Source organism: Marmota marmota, unplaced genomic scaffold, assembly GCF_001458135.2.
Source record: "Marmota marmota marmota unplaced genomic scaffold, marMar, whole genome shotgun sequence".
Classification (NCBI taxonomy): domain Eukaryota; kingdom Metazoa; phylum Chordata; class Mammalia; order Rodentia; family Sciuridae; genus Marmota; species Marmota marmota.
In genome coordinates this window covers 3,522,302-3,540,132 of record NW_025999999.1, presented here as the reverse complement: position 1 = coordinate 3,540,132, position 17,831 = coordinate 3,522,302, and the positions used below count along the sequence as shown (strand labels likewise).

The 17,831-nt window shown below is 38.6% G+C and overlaps 1 protein-coding gene across 1 annotated transcript in view; it reads right to left on the bottom strand.

Annotated features, from left to right (window-relative positions):
• The window catches only part of Pi4k2a (phosphatidylinositol 4-kinase type 2 alpha), a 39,109-nt gene that overhangs the window by 3,764 nt on the left and 17,514 nt on the right, over nt 1-17,831 (bottom strand). The window contains exons 4-10 of the mRNA XM_015494852.2: nt 15,710-15,910; nt 10,752-10,883; nt 10,211-10,364; nt 4,389-4,450; nt 2,402-2,501; nt 1,415-1,548; nt 880-939 (exon numbers count right to left, since the gene is read on the bottom strand). Of these exons, the coding sequence (XP_015350338.1) occupies nt 880-939; nt 1,415-1,548; nt 2,402-2,501; nt 4,389-4,450; nt 10,211-10,364; nt 10,752-10,883; nt 15,710-15,910 (843 nt within the window). The remainder of the gene's footprint in view (nt 1-879; nt 940-1,414; nt 1,549-2,401; nt 2,502-4,388; nt 4,451-10,210; nt 10,365-10,751; nt 10,884-15,709; nt 15,911-17,831) is intronic.

Here is a 17,831-nt window from a genome sequence, read left to right as displayed (position 1 = left end):
TTTCAAATAATTTATCTCATAATAACCATAATGAAATAATTATTCATTAATTCCATGACACAAATGGAGAAATGAAGTGAAGGAGACATTAAGGAATGTGCCCAGGTTGGCCTCATAGGTAGTAAATGGCACAGCAAGGCATCAAACCCAAGCAGTCTAACTGGTTTGTGCCCTTAACTCCTAGGCCATCCCAGAAGTCCTTTTAAGGACTTCAAGTGATATGCATGATGCCAGTGCCCTACAGAGCTTTCAAATCATTGTTCAAACATATTTTTTACTATGCTTCTGGAAGATTAATAATGTCCTGAGTTTCTGTGGCTCCCTTTGAAGGTGAAAGTGGAAGGCAAGGCATAATACAATTTGAACTCAAAAATGTTATAACTACAGTCAACATGAGTGCTTACCATGTGCCAAGTGTTATTTTTACTTATTGCTTGATATGCATTATCTCCGGCAATCCTCTGTCCAATTGTGCAAAGTATTCTTGCTAACCTATTTTATAAACAAGAAAACAAGGCTCTTGCCCAAGATCCGAGAGCTTGTAAGTGGTGAGGTGATCTGACTGCACATACCAGCTCTTAACCACCAAGGTATATGGCCTGTCTTGAGCAACTTGAAGACAGGGAGCACTGGCTTATTTACCAATAATTTATCCAGCAACTGGCACAGAGATATGCCTGTAATGAGTGCTTCAGCAAGCACTGGATCCCATGGAAGAAGTTGGAGATTGGACAGTACTACCTTTCTTCTCTCATGTGTTTGGACATAGTCACAAACATGTATGGCACAGACTGAAAAGTATATAAAACACAAGTTTTTACACATTTGCTCAGATGAACACATAAGCACATAAGAATCCGAAGGATGGTGCAGGCTTACCTGTCCCCGCATGACAGCAATCTGCTTATGGAACTGGCCCCTATCAAAACCAGGATCTTTCTGTAAAAGAAGGGAAAGAGATAGGAAATGTGTGAATGCCTCATAGGAACCTATTTTCTTTCCCAGTTAGAAACTTTCTAATAAAGTGAGTCCACATAAGGGTTACTGGGCTTGGTAAAGTCAACTAGCACCCTGTGAACTCCTGCTTTTACAGATGAGAAACAGAGAACAAGAAAACATCTAGTTTTCCATCTCAAACTCTGGGCTCCAGTGTTCCATTTGGAAACAAGAGCTCTGTGGATATGTTGGAGCCACATGATGTATACAATACACACTAATGTGATCTACCACCACTGTACATTTCATTCAAACCCATTCGAACCAGGTTCTGCTGTCCATATGTGGGAACTTGCTTTCGCTGGCTAACTCAAGTCAGAGGGTATTAGCCATTCCCTCTTGGCTTTGTCAGGACCAATCAGATAAACCATCAGGAATGTCTTCTTTATGTAACCAGGTTGAGGTTCCCAGGACTTACCTTGAAGAGTTCATATAGGTCCTCCTCCAAGTCTTTGACAAAGTTAGGGTCTGATATCTTTGGAAGAATCAGATCTTTGATCTCCTGAGAGAATGGGACTTTTGCCTGGGGCAACCAGGCCCAGTAAAAGGGATCTGAAAAGAGGAAAGGCCAAAACCAAAGCTGGTGACTGGAAAAGTCACTGCTCATCTTCTGTCTTCTATCAGGGTACTTTCAAAGACAGAACCCCTCTTCCCTGATACATAACAAAAAAGAATACTTACAAATGCTATTAACCATAAAGGTTGTATGGACACTAAGTAGAGGAACCAGGATTCAAACCCAGATCTGCCTAATCCTGGAGCTCTTTCCCAGACATTTTGTGCCCTTACATGATAAAAGACAGTAGAGAAGCAACTACCCACCCTGAGAGATTAAGATGGTCTGAAAATAAATCAAGTGCTGCAAAGGGGACAGTGACTCCCTACTTGTTTTTTCTCCCCCTTTCCAAAAGCTTCTTACTTATAATCAATAAGGAAGATATCAATAAGTAAGACCAGACACTGGCAGCTGCTGTAGTGTCCCAAATAGAATAAAACATAAAAAGATAGTTCTCAGTTCTACGAAAGAATGAGAAGCATGCAAAGTGGACATGAAAAAACTCATCTTTGTGCTTCTAATTTCTCTTCTCTCTCTCTTTTCTTTCTTTATTTGGGGTGTGGGAGATTGAACCCAGGGCCTTGTGCTAGTACTCTACCATGTAACTATACCCCTAACTCTCTCTGTTTCTAATTTTTAATCACCCATATGCCTTCAGTGAGAATAATATAAGTAAAAATTAATAATAATTTATATTATGGAACAGCTGCCATTGTATTAAAGGCTGAGATGCATTATTTCACTAATTCTTAGAATGGTGCTATAATAGAGGTATTATTATCTACACTGTACAGTAAGCAAACTGAGACTGAGCAAGGGAAAAGCCAGACCAGTGTTCTTAAGACTTACATGCCCTCCAAGAGTCAGGATGCTTCAGTGGGAAAGCCAGCCCATTGTCTATGGCCGCCACCTTGATAACAGGTTCCTTCACCACCACCCAGTCTGTATCCTGCAGAGCAAGGAAAGACTAGTTAGTGAGAAAGCCCATCTGCCTCAGACCCTGTAGGGTAGTAGCAAAGCAACCCATCTCACCCAACTCAGACACCAATCCTTCTTCAAATTATTTGGAACCATTCTCTGAGCTGGTTTCTGTACTGTTACCTGAACCTGGTACATTTATGGCACCTCAGACTCTGCTTGATCAAGTTCTCTGTGTTCCCTTCTTATCATAGGAAAGGATAATGACCAAAACAAAGATAATCATATGACAATTCTCCTAAAGATAGGCACTGAGAATCCACTAAATGGAAAAGAAGAAAAGTCCACTTCAGGTGGCCAGAGTCCTTTTTAGTGGACTTTGACTCAAATGCCATTTCACTGGTGATGACCAAATTTTCCAGTGAAAAATCAGATCCACAGAAGATGACAGTTGGCTTTTCTTACACAAAGAAGTCTATTCTGATTCAATGATACATAAAAAAGAAAAGGACCACAGTTAAATGGAAAAAGTGGCAGGCCACCTGTGACAGCCCATGATAGGGACACTCACTATGTGGCTCAATACTTTAGGTTCACCGTTGCCATCACAGGAATAGGGACTGTGGTTCCTAGACACTGCATCAAATCCCTTAATTTTTAAGTGTGGAATCCCAAGTTTTGCCCTACACCTGATGAATCAATTTCTGAGGTAACGGCCTGAGGAATGTACTATTTTAGTTTGTTTTGTTTTGTTTTATTTTGCAGTGCTGGGGATCAAATTCAGAGCCTTATATAAGCTAGAAAGGTGCTCTACCACTGAACTACAACTCTTCTAATAATTCAGGCATAAACTTTTGGAGCCAGTGAGAGAAAGAAATAAAACCACCATGAGAAATAAAAACTGGGGCCAGGTGTGATTGTACACATCTGCTACTCAGGAGGAAGAGAAAGGAGGATCACAAGTTACAGGCTAGCTTCAACAACTTATTGAGATGAGATCCTGCCTCAAAATAAAAAAAATTAAAAAATTAGTTAAAAAGGACTGGGGATGTAGCTCAATGGTAGTAAGCCCCTGGGCTCAAGTCCCAGTATTGCAAATAGGAAAAAAAAAAAAAAAGAAAGAAAGGAAAAAAAAAGGAAAACCAGGGCAGGAGGTTAGTTCAGTAGTAAAGCACTTTGCCTGGCATGTGGAAATTCATGTATTCAGTCCCCAACAATAGTGAGTGAGTGAATGAGTGAGTGAGAGACAGAGGGAGAGAGAGAGAGAAAACCAAACTTCCTGCTACTTTTAAAAGACATGTAGACAAAATAGTGATGGAGAAGAGTAGCAGAGGATGAAAGGAACAGGAGAGAAAGAAAGGTACAGAAGCAGCTGTTTCTAAACTTAGTTCTGTAGAATGATGGTCAATTGTGAAAAAATGTTACATGGTTTGAAAAGGGTGTGATCACAGGACCAAACAAAATTAAACAGATTTGTTTCACACAATACTTCCCAGACCTTTTCTATGCTACTATGCAATGTGAAACTCAAAGGAACAGAATATGTTCCAACTATGTTCCAAACTTACTTGGTCCTTTTCTCATGCTATTCCTATTAAAATTAGTAGGATGATCCTTAAAACACACTGAGAGGGCTGGGGGTGGGACTCAGTGGCAGAATGGTTGCCTAGCATGTGTGAGGCACTGAGTTCGATTCTCAGCACCCCAAATCAATAAATAAAATAAAGGTCCATTGACAACTAAAAAAAATATTAAAAAAAAAAACACACTGAGAAAAACTATACCAAATATTAACCTATTATTTTAAAGCCTTGTTCTTCCCCAATTCTTCTAAACTTATATGACAATTCTGTGTGTTTATGTATTATAAAGATATTCCTTTTCATGCTCTTCTTTGAGCTATAGACCAACCTCTTACCCGAGAGCCAGAACTATCCATTGGATAGTCATATTTAATCAGCCAGTTGTCATTGCCTCGATCTGTAAACAGAAATAAAAAGTTAGCAGAAATAATCAGGGTGACTTTTTAATTTAACTAAGGTGGACTAGGTATTTTGAACACCTGGACCAACCCTTCTATTGAGAGCAACTACAGAAAATGGATAAAATATTTCAAAATCTCTGGAAGGCATTGGTTTTAACCAGACTATAAGAACTTAAAAATCAAGTTCTAGGAGATAAAGAAAATCCAGAAGAAGGGTCCCAGGATTTGTGGCTTCTTTTCCCTTACAAACCTACTAATTTGGGAAGAGATGTGACTAGAAGGTTGAGAAGTAGAACAGTGTTCTAATAGTCTTATATGGCTAGTGAGTCAAAAGTTATAATCTAGTCACTGATAGGGGAAGGGGACACACTGGTAAATCATCCATACTGTGGGTTGAGACCTAAAGAACTATCTATACCATGTAAGCAAGCCAGCACCCTCTCAGTACCTGAAATTAAAGTGATTCTTGGTGGCTAGTGTGCTTGCTGCTTGCCAAAAGCAAACTTCTTCGTCCACACAGGATTTATGCCAGCGAATATTTCTACAATTTCTGATAAAGAGTATCTGATCACCAAAAATAACCAGATAGACAAACAGACAAAATGAAATGAATAAAAACAGAGAAACATGAGAAAATTAAAGCTGTCTATAGCTTTAATGTAAACATCTTACATAGATTTTTAAATGTTCAAGTAAAATATTTAATACGTTTTTAAGGTAAAAAACAAAATTAAGAGTTTCAGTAGAAAACAAGAATATGTAAAAAAAAGGAATCAAAAATTCTAGAAGTAAAAAACTAAAAATTACCAAAAATAAAATTTCAGTATGGTATATGAATTTAACAGTAAATCATGCTGAAGAGGGAGATGGTGACTTGGAGACAGTAAATAAGAAAATAACCAGAAAAAAGCACACAGGAATTAAACAACGCATGCATAGTTTTATCTAACAGCATGTAACTGAGTCTTAGGAGAGAAGAGAAAACTAGGGCAAAAGTTAATATTTTAAGAGATAATATCTGAGACTTTTCTAAACTGACAAATAAAACTACAGATTTAAGATGCCCTGTGAATCCTTAGTAGGAAAAATACAAAGAAAACTACACATAGGCTATCCTAGTAACACTTTTGAAAACCAAAGATAGTGGGAGAGCACTTGCCTAGCATGCCCAAGGCCCTGGGTTTAATCCCTAGTACAGGGGGAAAAAAAATCTCCAGGACAAGATGAACCTAAATAGAAGTTTAGACATGCAGGAAGACATAAGAGCAATAAAATAGGTAAATAAGTTAGGAGATCTAGATAAATATTGCCAATTTTGTTTAGGTAGGACAGTTTGCATGCTTTTTTTTTTTTTTTTTTTTTGGTACCAAGGATTGAACTCAGAGGCACTTGACCACTGAGCCACATCCCCAGCCCTATTTTGTATTTTTATTTAGAGACAGGGTCTCTCACTGAGTTGCTTAGTGCCTCACTTTTGCTGAGGCTGGCTTTGAACTTGTGATCCTTCTGCCTTAGCCTCCCGAGCCGCTAGGATTATAGACATGCACCACTGCACCGGGCTTGCATACTTTTTTTTTCTTTTTTTTTAGTTTTGTTTGTTTTGTGATACTGGGAAATCGAACTCAGGGCCTCACAGTGCCAAGCAAGCACTCTACCAGTGAATCACTTTATCTTTTAGAGATACATATTGAAACTAATAACTGGTTTCTGAAAATATCAACAAAACTGACAAATCTGTAGCTAAATGGACCAAGAAAAAAAAATTTAAAGGCTCAAATTACTAAAATCAGAAATAAAAGCACAGATATTACTACCAATTCTACAGAATTTTTTTAAATTACATGAGAACACTATAAACAACCATATGCCAACAAATTGGATAACCTAGATAAAATAAGTAAATTCCTAGAAACACGAAACCTACCAAGATTAAACCACAAAGAACTAGAAAATCTCAAACTGGGTGTGAGTAGTGCATGTCCATAATCCCAGCTACTCAGGAGCCTGTTAGAGAATCTCAAATTCAAGGCCAGCCTGGGCAACATAGCAAGACCCCCATCTAAAAGAAAGAAAGAAAAGAAAGAAGAAAAAGAAAGAGAGAGAGAGAAAATCTCAATAGACTTACACCTGTAAGGAGATTGATTTAGTAAACAAAAATTTCCTACTGGGCATAGTGGTGTATATTTGCATCCTAGCACTTGGGAGGTTGAGGTGAGTGTGTTGCTTGAGACCAGGATTGGAGAGCAGCCTGGGCAATGTAGCAAGACTATCTTCAAAAGCAAACAAACAAAAAATTCCCAGGTATGATATTGTAGAATTTACCAGAGAAGTAAAGAAGTAACACCAATCCTTCTTGAACTTCAAATCATTCCATGAGGCCAGCATTACCCTCAAAATGAAGCCAGAAAGAGACACTACAAGAAAACTATAGACCAATATCTTTCATGAACACTGATGTAAAAATCTTCAACAAAATACTAGCAAGCTGAATTAAGCAGCATATTAAAAGGATTACAGACAATGCACAAATAAAATTTATCCATGTAATTCAAGGAGAGTTGAATATATAAAAATCAGTCACAAAAAAAAAGACATAATCCTCATACTCAATATAGAAAAAGCATTTGACAAAATCTAACACCCTTTACAACAAAAATACTCACCAAGCCAGGAATAGGGAACTACCTCAATATGTGTAAATCAACCTACAGCAAACACCATATTCTATGGTAAAAGACTGAAAGGTTTTCCTCGAAGATCAAGAAAAAGATAAGGATGCAATTGCTTTTACCACTTCTATTTAATACAGTACTGGAAGTCTTAGACAACGGAATTAGGCAAGAAAAAGAAATGAAAAGGCAACCAAATCAGAGAGGAAACACTAAAATTCAAACGTTTTTTGCAGAAACAAACAAAAAACCCATCTTAAAATTTATGAAATCTCAAGGGACCCCCAAATAATCAAAACAATCCTGGAAAATGATAAAACTAGAAGACCCACCCTTTCTAACTTAAAAACTTACTATAAAACTATAGTAATCAAAATAGTATGGTAATGGTATAAAGAAAGACATACAGACCAATGGAACAGAATTAAGAACTCAGCTGGGTACAGTGGTGCATGCCTGTAATCCCAGAGGTTTGTGGCTCAGTGGTGGAGCACTAGCCTACCATGTGTGGGGCACTGGGTTTGATCTCCAGCACTACATAAAAATAAATAAATAAAATAAAGGTATTGTATCCATCTACAACTAACAAAACATTTTTTAAAAAGCTAATCTCAGAAACTTAGGCGCTAAGCAACTCAGTGAGACCCTGTCTCTAAATAAAACACTAAAAGGGCAGAGGATGTGGCTCAGTGGTTTAGTGCTCCTGGGTTCAAGCTCTAGTACCACCACCCCCCAAAAAAGAGCCCAGAAATGAACCCTGATATGTATACAGCCAAATAATACTGACAAGGGTGTCAAGATCATTTAATGGAAGAAAAGGCAGTCTTTTCAACAAACAGTGCTGAGAAAACTCAATACCCATATGTAAAAGAATGAAATTGGACCCTTAATACCATGTACTATATACTTAACTCAAAATGGATCCATGATCTAAATGTTAAGGCCTAAAAATATAAAATTCTTAGGAAAAAAAAAAAAACAGAGCAAAAGCTTCATGACACTGGATTTGGCAATGACTCTTAAATATGAAAGAAATAGGAAAAAAAAGAAAAATCTGTGTATCGAAAGATACTATCAACAGAGTGAAAAACCAATGGAGTTGAAGAAGTTAATAGCAAATCATACATCTGATAAGGGATTAACATCCAGAATATATAGGGAACTTCAAAAACTGAACAGTAATAAAATAAGTAAACCAATTCAAAGTGGGATGGGGATTTAGCTCATTGGTAGATTGTTTGCCCTGGGTTCCACCTCTAATACCACAAAATAAGTGTATAAATAAATAAGCATAGGACTTGAATAGACATTTGTCCAAGGAGGATATATACAACTGGCCAGCCAATAAGCCTATGAAAATAAGTTAAATAACACTAATCATCAGAGAAATGCAAAATCAAAACTATAATAAGCTTGGCAAGGTAGGGCCCACCTGTAATCTTAGCAGCTCAGGAGACTGAGACAGGAGGATCACAAGTTCAAGACAAGCCTCAGCAATTTAGTGAGACCCAAAGCCACTTAGTGAGACCCTGTCTCAAAATAAAAATAAAAAAGGGCTAGGGATGTAGCTCAGTGGTAAAGTGCCCCTGGGCTTAATTCCCAGTACCAAAAGCAAACAAAGAAAGTACAATGAATGGTTACTATTAAAAAAAAAAAAACAGTAGGGCTGAAGTGTGGCTTGGTGGTAGAATTCATGTTTAGTATGTGTGAGGTCATGGGCTCAATTCTTAGCATCTATCCCTCCCCACCAAAAGAAAAAAAAAACAAACAGAAAATAGTGTTGGCAAGATGCAGAGAAATTGGAATTCTTGTGCATTGTTGGTCAGAATGAAAAATGGTATAGCCGCCATATAAAATAGTATGGTAGTTCATCAAAAAATTACTAATAGAATGACCATATATGATTCAGCCATTCCACTTCTGGCATACGCTCAAAAGGAATGCAAGCAGGTATTTGAAGAGATACATGTTAATTCATGTTCTTAGCAGTGTTATTCACAAGAACTAAAATGTGGAAGCAACCCAAGTGCTCATTAATAGATAAATGGATAAGCAAAATGTGTTATTCACATTAACTGGAACATTGTTCAATCACTAGAAGGACAATCATTGTTCAAAGGAAGGGCATTCCAACACATGCTGCAACATGGATGAACCCTGGGGACATTACACCAAGTGAAATAATCATAAAAAAGGCAAATATTATATGATTCCACTTTTATGAAGTATTTAGAACAGTCAAAATCAATGGGGCTTGTGGGGAGGGAGAATGGAGAATTATTATTTCATGGGTACAGAGTTTCATTTTACAATTTGAATTCTCCAGAAAGAGTTTGTTTGAGAAATGGATGATGGTGGTAGCTGCACAATAATATGAATGTGCTTAATGTCGCTGAACTGTACACGTAAAAATGGTTAAGATAGTATCTTACCACAACGCAAAATACTAGAAAAAATATAGTTCAAAAAAGCATAAATTTGGTCAGGTTAAATGAACTAAAATTAAAATTGCACCAGAATTTTTTTTTTAAATCACTGATGATTATGCAGCCATCTCAAAAAGTCAGAAAAAGACAAAATTAGCCAGGCATTGTGGCCTATGCATGTAACCCAGCAACTCAGAAGACTGAGACAGGAGGATCGCAAGTCCGAGGCCAGCCTCAGCAACTTAGCAAGACCCTGTCTCAAAATGAAAAATAAAAAGGACTGTGGATATGGCTCCGTGGTAAAGTACCCCTGGGTTCAATCCCTAGGATCAAAAAGAAAAGGAAAGACAAAAGTAGCCTGTGGTAATAAGCTGATGCTCTAAGAATGAATTGGGATAAAGGATAAGCGTGCTCTTCAGCGTTTTGGAAGAGCCAGGTATTTCTGTCTGGCACCTGGAAAGAGGCAAGGATAAAATGGCTCCAGGCCTTACCATTTCTAAAAACTACATGCTTTGTCTGGACAAAGCTTAATTTGGAAAAGTATTCTCTTAGATCCTCTCTAAATGCATATGACCCTTCTAACATAGGGTCAAGTTCATCTGACAAGGCACTGTGACTCCCAAGCCCTGTACATCACCAGGCCTTCCCCACAGCTGCTCACCAGTGTTGCGGATAATGTAATCCAGCACCACTAAGCGCTCAAACTGCAGCAGTAGTTGCCGGTTAGTGTTCTCAGGGAGAGGTTCTGCTTCAAAACGCCGCAGCCAGTAGTCTGCATCTTTGTAGCCTTCAACAAAGAGCTGGAATGAACCAACCTGCAACCAAGAGGAAGGAACAAAATCATGTCCCTGCAACCCAAGCCCAAAGACCCGAAGGGTATGCAGGGACCCACTAAGCTCCTGTGGTGTTCACATCAGAGACAGGGAAATTTCCAAGATCCTCATATCTTCATTTCCTTGAAAGTACAGGAGATAAGGTTTGTGACAGAGATCATCCATTCACTTTGTAAAAGAAGCCTTTTATAAATGGTCCAGAGATTAAAGTGAGAAGTTAGGTTTCTCAACAGAAACAAAGAAGACAGAAACCTCAGGGCAGGCTACTCACAAGCCCATATTCAAGTTGGTGGGCATGTTGCTTCCCCACTTGAATGAGTGCTACCATAAACCATTACATTAGATATGCCAAACAAGTGTAATCTATACCTTTGGTGGTAGCCCAATGCGGTTAAACCGCTGTCCAACTTTTGGCACTTTCTGCAGCGCAAGTCGCTTGCCCCTGGACTTCACTCGGTCAATGGCACTATAGTTGAAGGTTTCACTGGCCAGGTATACTACCTACAGTGGAAAGAGAAGAGATACCCAGGTTAGAGTCAAGTTTAAGGAACCAGACCATCATGGGAGAGAATAGCAAGATGCTCACCAATACTGGTTCTCTTCCAGGGCACACAAAAAATAAATAAATGAATAAGTAAAATGCATTTTTTATCCCACCCAGCAACTAGGATAGGGAATATGGCTAGTTTGGACCAACTGGATGTTGACAAAGTGATGTAGGCATACCACTTCCAGGCTTGGCCTCTAAAATCTCTCACACTCCTTAGTTCACATTTCCCCATCTCTGCAGCTGGAAATGAAGGGTTCTGAGATGGTACAACCACACAATGGAAGGATAATATATCTCTTGTCACTACATGAGTGACATGGGGGGATATGAGAGAGCTGCCTAACAGACATGAGCAAAAATAAATTCCTATTATATATATTAAACCACTGAGATTCAGGGATTGTTACGCAACAAATGTGAATTACCCTTAACTAATAGTTACCTCGAGCATTAGAAGAAAAGGCCCAAAGTCTACTTTCTTTCCAAATACAAACATACTACAATTTCTACTCTGTATCTTTTTGTTTCCTTTTAAATGTTGTGCTTTGTGCCATTATTCATATTTTAAAAAGAAACATGAAAGCTGAGTACAGTGGTGCATGCTGATAATTTCAGCAACTCCAGAGGCTCAGGCAGGAGGATTACAAATTTAAAGCCAGCCTGGGTAACTTAGTGAGATCCTGTTTCAAAAAAATTTTTTAATTAAAAAAAAAAAAAGGACTAGGGATATAGCTCAGTGGTAAAAGTGCCCCTAGGTTCAATCCCCAGTACTTATATAAACATTAAAAATTCTTAAAAATTTAAAAATACAAAAATTGTTTTTCACTTTTAATGTACTTCTATATTTATGCACACATTTTATCTGGAATAGTATGAGGAAGGAAACTGAGCACCAGGAGACAGCAGTGGGAGGAGGCTGAATTACTTCTCTCTTTTGACTCTTCTGTGTCTTCTGATTTTTGCACTATATGCATGCATTGCCAATTCAAAAAAAAATTGTAATGGGCCCAGATGTTATGGCAAACATCTGAAACCCCAATGACTCAGGAGACTAAGGCAGGAGGATCACAAGTTCAAGACCAGCTGGGGTTGTGACTCAGTGGTAGAGTACTCACGTAGCACATGTGAGGCACTGGGTTTAATCCTCAGCACCACATAAAACTAAATAAATAAAAGACCAGCCTTAGCAATTTAGCAAGACCCCCATCTTCAAATAAAATTTTTAAAAAGCTGGGAAGATTCCTCCTAGGTTTAATCTCCAGTACCCACCTCCCCCACCAAAAAAAAAAAAAAACCACACACACACATAAATTATGATGGGACATCAATATCATCACACTTGGCTGTCAAAATGCAGTGACACCATTGTAATCCATATGCATGTCCATTACCACATGTCTTATGATTATCCAATCACATATCTAACTTCTCTCTTAAAATTAATGAGATTTAGCAGGGAGAGTTTGGCACATGCCTATAATTTCAGTGACTTGAGAGACTGAAGCAGGAGGATTGCCAAGTTTGAGCCTAGCCTTGGCAACTTAGTGAGACTGTCTCAAAATAATTTTTTTAAAGGGCTGGGGTCAGGCACAGGATTACACCTGTACCCCTAGCAACTTGAGAGGCTGAGGCAGGAGGCTAGCAAGTTCAAGGACAGCCTCAGCAACTTAGTGAAATCCTTAGCAACTCAGCAAAATACTGTCTCAAAATAAAAAATAAAAAGTGATAGGGATACAGAACATTAGTAAAGTGTTCCTAGGTTCAATCCCTTATTACCAGGGGGGGGAAAAACCTAGACATTTTGGGAGACAGAGAACACCTTATTCATATTAGCATTATTCATATTATTCATATTAGCATTCCCAGCACCTAACACAGTACCTGGCATGTTCATTAAGTATTAACTGAACAAATGAAAGAATGAATGAGTTACAAATTCTTTTAGAGAAGGCAACTAGTGAGTTTTAGCATAGTTCAGTGGAAAATAAGCAGAAATAGTTAAAATATAAATAGTTAGCATATAGTTAAAATATAAGAGTTAGCATATAAATACCTTAAATCAAATTTATAAGAAAATTCTTGTCCTAAGCCGTAAAATTCATTACAAATAATGCCTTATTTGCCCATGAACCTTAAAAGCAAAATAATTTATTCCCATACAAGCCTTCTTCCTTCCATTCATCCCATTTTATCAGGGTTCCCTGAAATGAATGTGCAAGGTACTATTGCAAGCACTCCCTACCTTACAAATCAGGAAACTCAGGCATATGAATGAAAGAAAGGGCTTCTTTTTGGGGGGGCAGGGGGTATTCATTTATTTTTATTTGTTCTAATTAGTGAAAAGTGCTTTCTAATTTGCCAGTTTCCACTATGAAAACCCTGATCCTCTCAAGCCATAAAGCATCGTTTGCCTCCTATCACATTTATTTTTGATCATGCTTCCTAACAAACTGCTTTTCTCCTATGATTAATGAAACTATCATAACCTGAAATCTCACAGGAACAGAGAACAGAAACAGCCAGTGAGTGAGAATTAGAACCTCACTATTTGGAGCTCCATAACAATTGTAAGCCCCATTTTCATAGTGACAGATGGACAGAATCTGGTCACAAACAGGGGAGGTAAGAAAGTGAATGATTCCTTTCACTATTCTCAGCAGCTGAACTTCAGTTGCAAAGTTCCATCTTAGTCTCATGGAAGACAACAGTTTTAGCTGTTGCTAACTTTCTGATGCAAAAAATCCTCAGGCATCATTAATAGGGAAAGAGGAAGAACAGACATGGGAAAGAAAAAGGTTGTGTGGGCAACATTAATGATTAGAATAGCTTACAAAAATAACACAGGCTAACCGGAGTATAGCCTGTGTCATGTACTGGGCTATGTGCTTTATGTGGATTATCTTGTATAATCTTTTTGTGTGTGTGGTGCTGGGGATCAAACCCAGGGCCTCATGCATGTGAGGCAAGCAGTCTACCTTTAAGTTTTTTTGTGAAATCCTAATAGCCACTCTAAAAGGAACTATTTATATTCCTATTTTTACAGTAAGGAAACAGCCTCAGGGAATTAATTGACTTGCACAAGGGTCACACAAATAAAAAGCTTCTGAGTCAGATTTCAAATCGAGCCTTCTGATTCTTAAGCACTGCTCTCCAGAAACACCAGTTAGCAGGTAAGCATAGAGCCAAGAACAGGAAGGAAATCACACAGTGATGAGCAAGGAGTATTTTAAAAGTTTTTAGAGCCTAGGAGAGGCTTAGTAGGAGGATTCCAGGTTAGGCAAGAGATCTGGGAGTGTTAATTATCATACAAGATGCTGAAAGTGTATTGTTTAACTATCTTCACAGAAAAATAAAATCAACATATAAAGGGAGGGAATGAGCACAAATCCAGGCAGTGAATTAGGTATCAAATGGGAACCATAAGCCTGGTCAAACATTCACTCTCTCCAGCCTGAAGTTGGAGGAAATCTTTGGAATTGTTTCCTTGATTAGACATTTATTCACTGATTCAGATATTTAATGAACACTTACTTACTATATAGTACTTTGCTAGGTGCTTAGAATGGGAAATGAATATCTCAAGAAGTGATCTCTAACTTCTAGAAATTCACAAACTAGTTGGCCTATTGTTTAGAGTTCAGTGGAAAAGAAGCAGAAATAGTTAAAACATTCACAATAATCCCATTGTCTTCTTAAAAAATCCTAAAACAATGGTGCACACCTATAATCCCAGCTACTCAGGAGACTGAGGCAGGAAGATCACAAGTTCAACACCAGGCTGGGCAACTTAAGGAGGCTTTTGTCTCAAAATAATAAGGACTGGGGATGTATCTCAGTAGAGCACCTTTGTTTTCAATCCCCCGAACTGAAGGGAAAAAAAAAAAACAAAAAATGTAAAACCGAGTTTGCAGGGCAGTTCCTATCTGCTGATCAATTTCTTTGCCATCTAAACCTATGAAGAAAACCTCAAGCAGAGGTTTTTGATCTCAAGGCATGGTCTAGAGGGGGTCAATGGATGGATTTCAACTAGTCACCTGAAAATATACGCAAAATACTAATTGCAAATATGTGTGTTTTTTTCTAAGAACAGGACCTTCAGCTGTCATCAGATTCTCAAAGAGGGTTATGACCCAGAACTATGAAGCCCCCTCTGCAGCCTCAGGCCACAAGATCAGAGTGCCACTTGTTACTAAACCTCAGGTGCCACATACTCAGTGGGTGATGATGTGTCCTTAATTGCTTGAATGCTGACCAACATATTCCTTCCCCTCATAACTCTTGGAGAGTTTCATGAAGTACGGGGGTTCTTAAACAGCTCATCCATTCTAGATTATATCTAAAGTCAGATATGGTGGCATGCTCCTGCAGTCTCAACTTCTTTTGAAGCTGAGGCAGGAGGATTACTGGAGCCCAGAAGAGCCAGTCTGGGCAACATAGCAAGCTCCTGTCTTTAAAAAATAAAAATAAAAAAATTGAAATCCTGAGTTTTAGAAGTAGCTAGGTTTCTAACCAGCTTGGGGTTCCCTGGGATATAAAGACCAAGAGAGCCCATAAATGTGCATTAGACATCTGTGAAATTCCTGAAATTGTATATAAAAATCTGTATGTATGTCCTTCAAGAACAACTTTCATCAGATGAATAATTTGTGAGCCTAATCCTGTTACCTTCTCCCAAAAAAGGACTTTCCAAGATTGAAACAGCCCCCACTGGACCCAAAGTCCCACTAACAAGGTTTAAGCCTCAGCAAAACTTTAGCCCAGCACTAAGGTCACTGACCTTTGTACGGGGTACAATGTTGAGTTCCAGTTTTTGGTCCACCAGGCTGGCCCCTGCCTCTGAGAGATATCCCTGGTTGAGGACAAGGCAGTCACGGCCAAAGCAGCAGGGACAGCACAACTTCTGCAGCCACTTGGTCCACTTAGGATTAAGATGCCCATATGGCTCTTCATTCTTGGGTTTGAAGACAGCAATGATCCTCTACACAGACAAAAGAAAAAGGTGAGTTGGGGGGATGGGTTATAATTCAGTAGTAGATTGTACACTTGCATGCACCAGGTCCTAGGTTCAATCCCTAACACCACCAAAAAAAAGTCAGACCAAGTCAGCAGAAATCCAGAAGGAAATGAGTGCACACAAGAAGACAATTCCTGTTTAGTCAGACAGAGGCTACTCCCTAGCTGGTAAGACACCAGTTTGTATGTGCAACTGAGACCCACTGATCAAAAGAGCTGTGGCCAAAGGTGTCAAGTCTCCCCATTCTTCTTGCTACTTCACTCCTTTCCTTCACTCTTCTCTCATACTTATCTCTAACTTTGTGCTTCAAAGAAATAAGGTGAATGGATTTGTACATTTCTAGAAGCAAGATTCAGAAGCCAACTCAGTGGCTCATCTTGAGCCATAGACTGCAATCTTATACCAATACCAGAAGGATATAACATCACACTGCATATAATAAGAGCTCCAAAGTAATCTTCTCCTCCAAAAGTGAGGAAATAACTTGTCATCTTTTTTTTTTTGCATGTATTCCTGCCCCCATTTATTCAATAGGACCTTTCCTTTATATGGCATGCCAGAACTTTAACACCATAAATCTCCAGCTTCCAAGGTATATAAACACAATTTCTCTTTATCAATTATGTAAAGACTCAAAAAGTTATCAATTAACAGGAAATAAAGTATTATGGAATGAGGCTTAAAAATTCCTTCATCAATGGTTAATTTCCTCTGTCAATCTTATTATCTCATCTCTTGGGTATTAAAATCTTGAAATAAAAAGTTAGAAATGACAAACAAAGAAAACAACCAAAGAGCCAGGCATGGTGACACATGCCTGTAATCCCAGTGACTCAGGAGGCTGAGATGAAAGGATCAAGTTCAATATCAGCTTGGGCAATAGAGTGTACCTGGGTTCAATCCCCAAAAAAGGAGCCTAAGAGACAAAGAGAAAAGAATCTGCTACTGGGTTAGAATAGAATTCTCTTAAGTAAATTCTGATAGGCAAGGGACCAGGACAGAAGAGACCACAAAGATTAAATCCATCTTCTTCAAATGTCATTGAAAATATGGGATAACTAGAAACTCTGGCTCTCCCTCCTGAAGATTTTCTTCCACAGGTCAGTCAGCTCTCTGAGGTTGTTTTACATTTATCTAATTCCCTCCAGTCCCCAAACTGGTAATTCAAAGAAAGAAAAGCAAATATGCTAACCAAGTGACTCATCTTCATATCATATGACCCTCCTCCTCCCCACACTCCACAGCCAACTCAGGCTAATGTTCACTTCATATAATTGACTGTTACTGAATAATCAAGAATACCCTCCTTACCCACCAGTATTCAGTTGAGAAAGAAAATGAATGCCTAGTTTTCCTCACCATCCTCTCTCTCCTTTAACAGACTATCAATTCCTTTATTACATCTAGGAGAAATTTTCAGTTTAGTGCCAATATTTTAAAAATACCTTTCCTTAATACCCACTTAGTAATGTCCCTGTTTAATGAAGAGGTTGAAATACAGATAGCTAACGTAATAGTAGTCCATGAAGATGAGGATAACAACAGAACTGCACAAGGAAGCAAGAGGTCACCCACTGGCTGGTGTCAGGCTCTACAATCAGTTATTGGAACCTGGGACCCAGAGAGTTCCGAATAGCTCAACAGAAAGAGAGTATTATGCTGTGAAAGAAAGGCCCTTGAGCAGGGTCTAGTGATGCACACCTGCAGCCCCAGCCACCAGAGAGGCTGACATAGGAGAATCACTTGAGCCCAGGAGTTCTAGACCAGCCTGGGCAATCTCCCTTAAGAAAAAAAAAGAAGAAGAAGAACAAGAAGAAGAAAAAGAATAAGAACGAGAAGAAGAAGAACAAGGAGGAGGAGGAGGAGGAGGAGGAGGAAGGAGAAA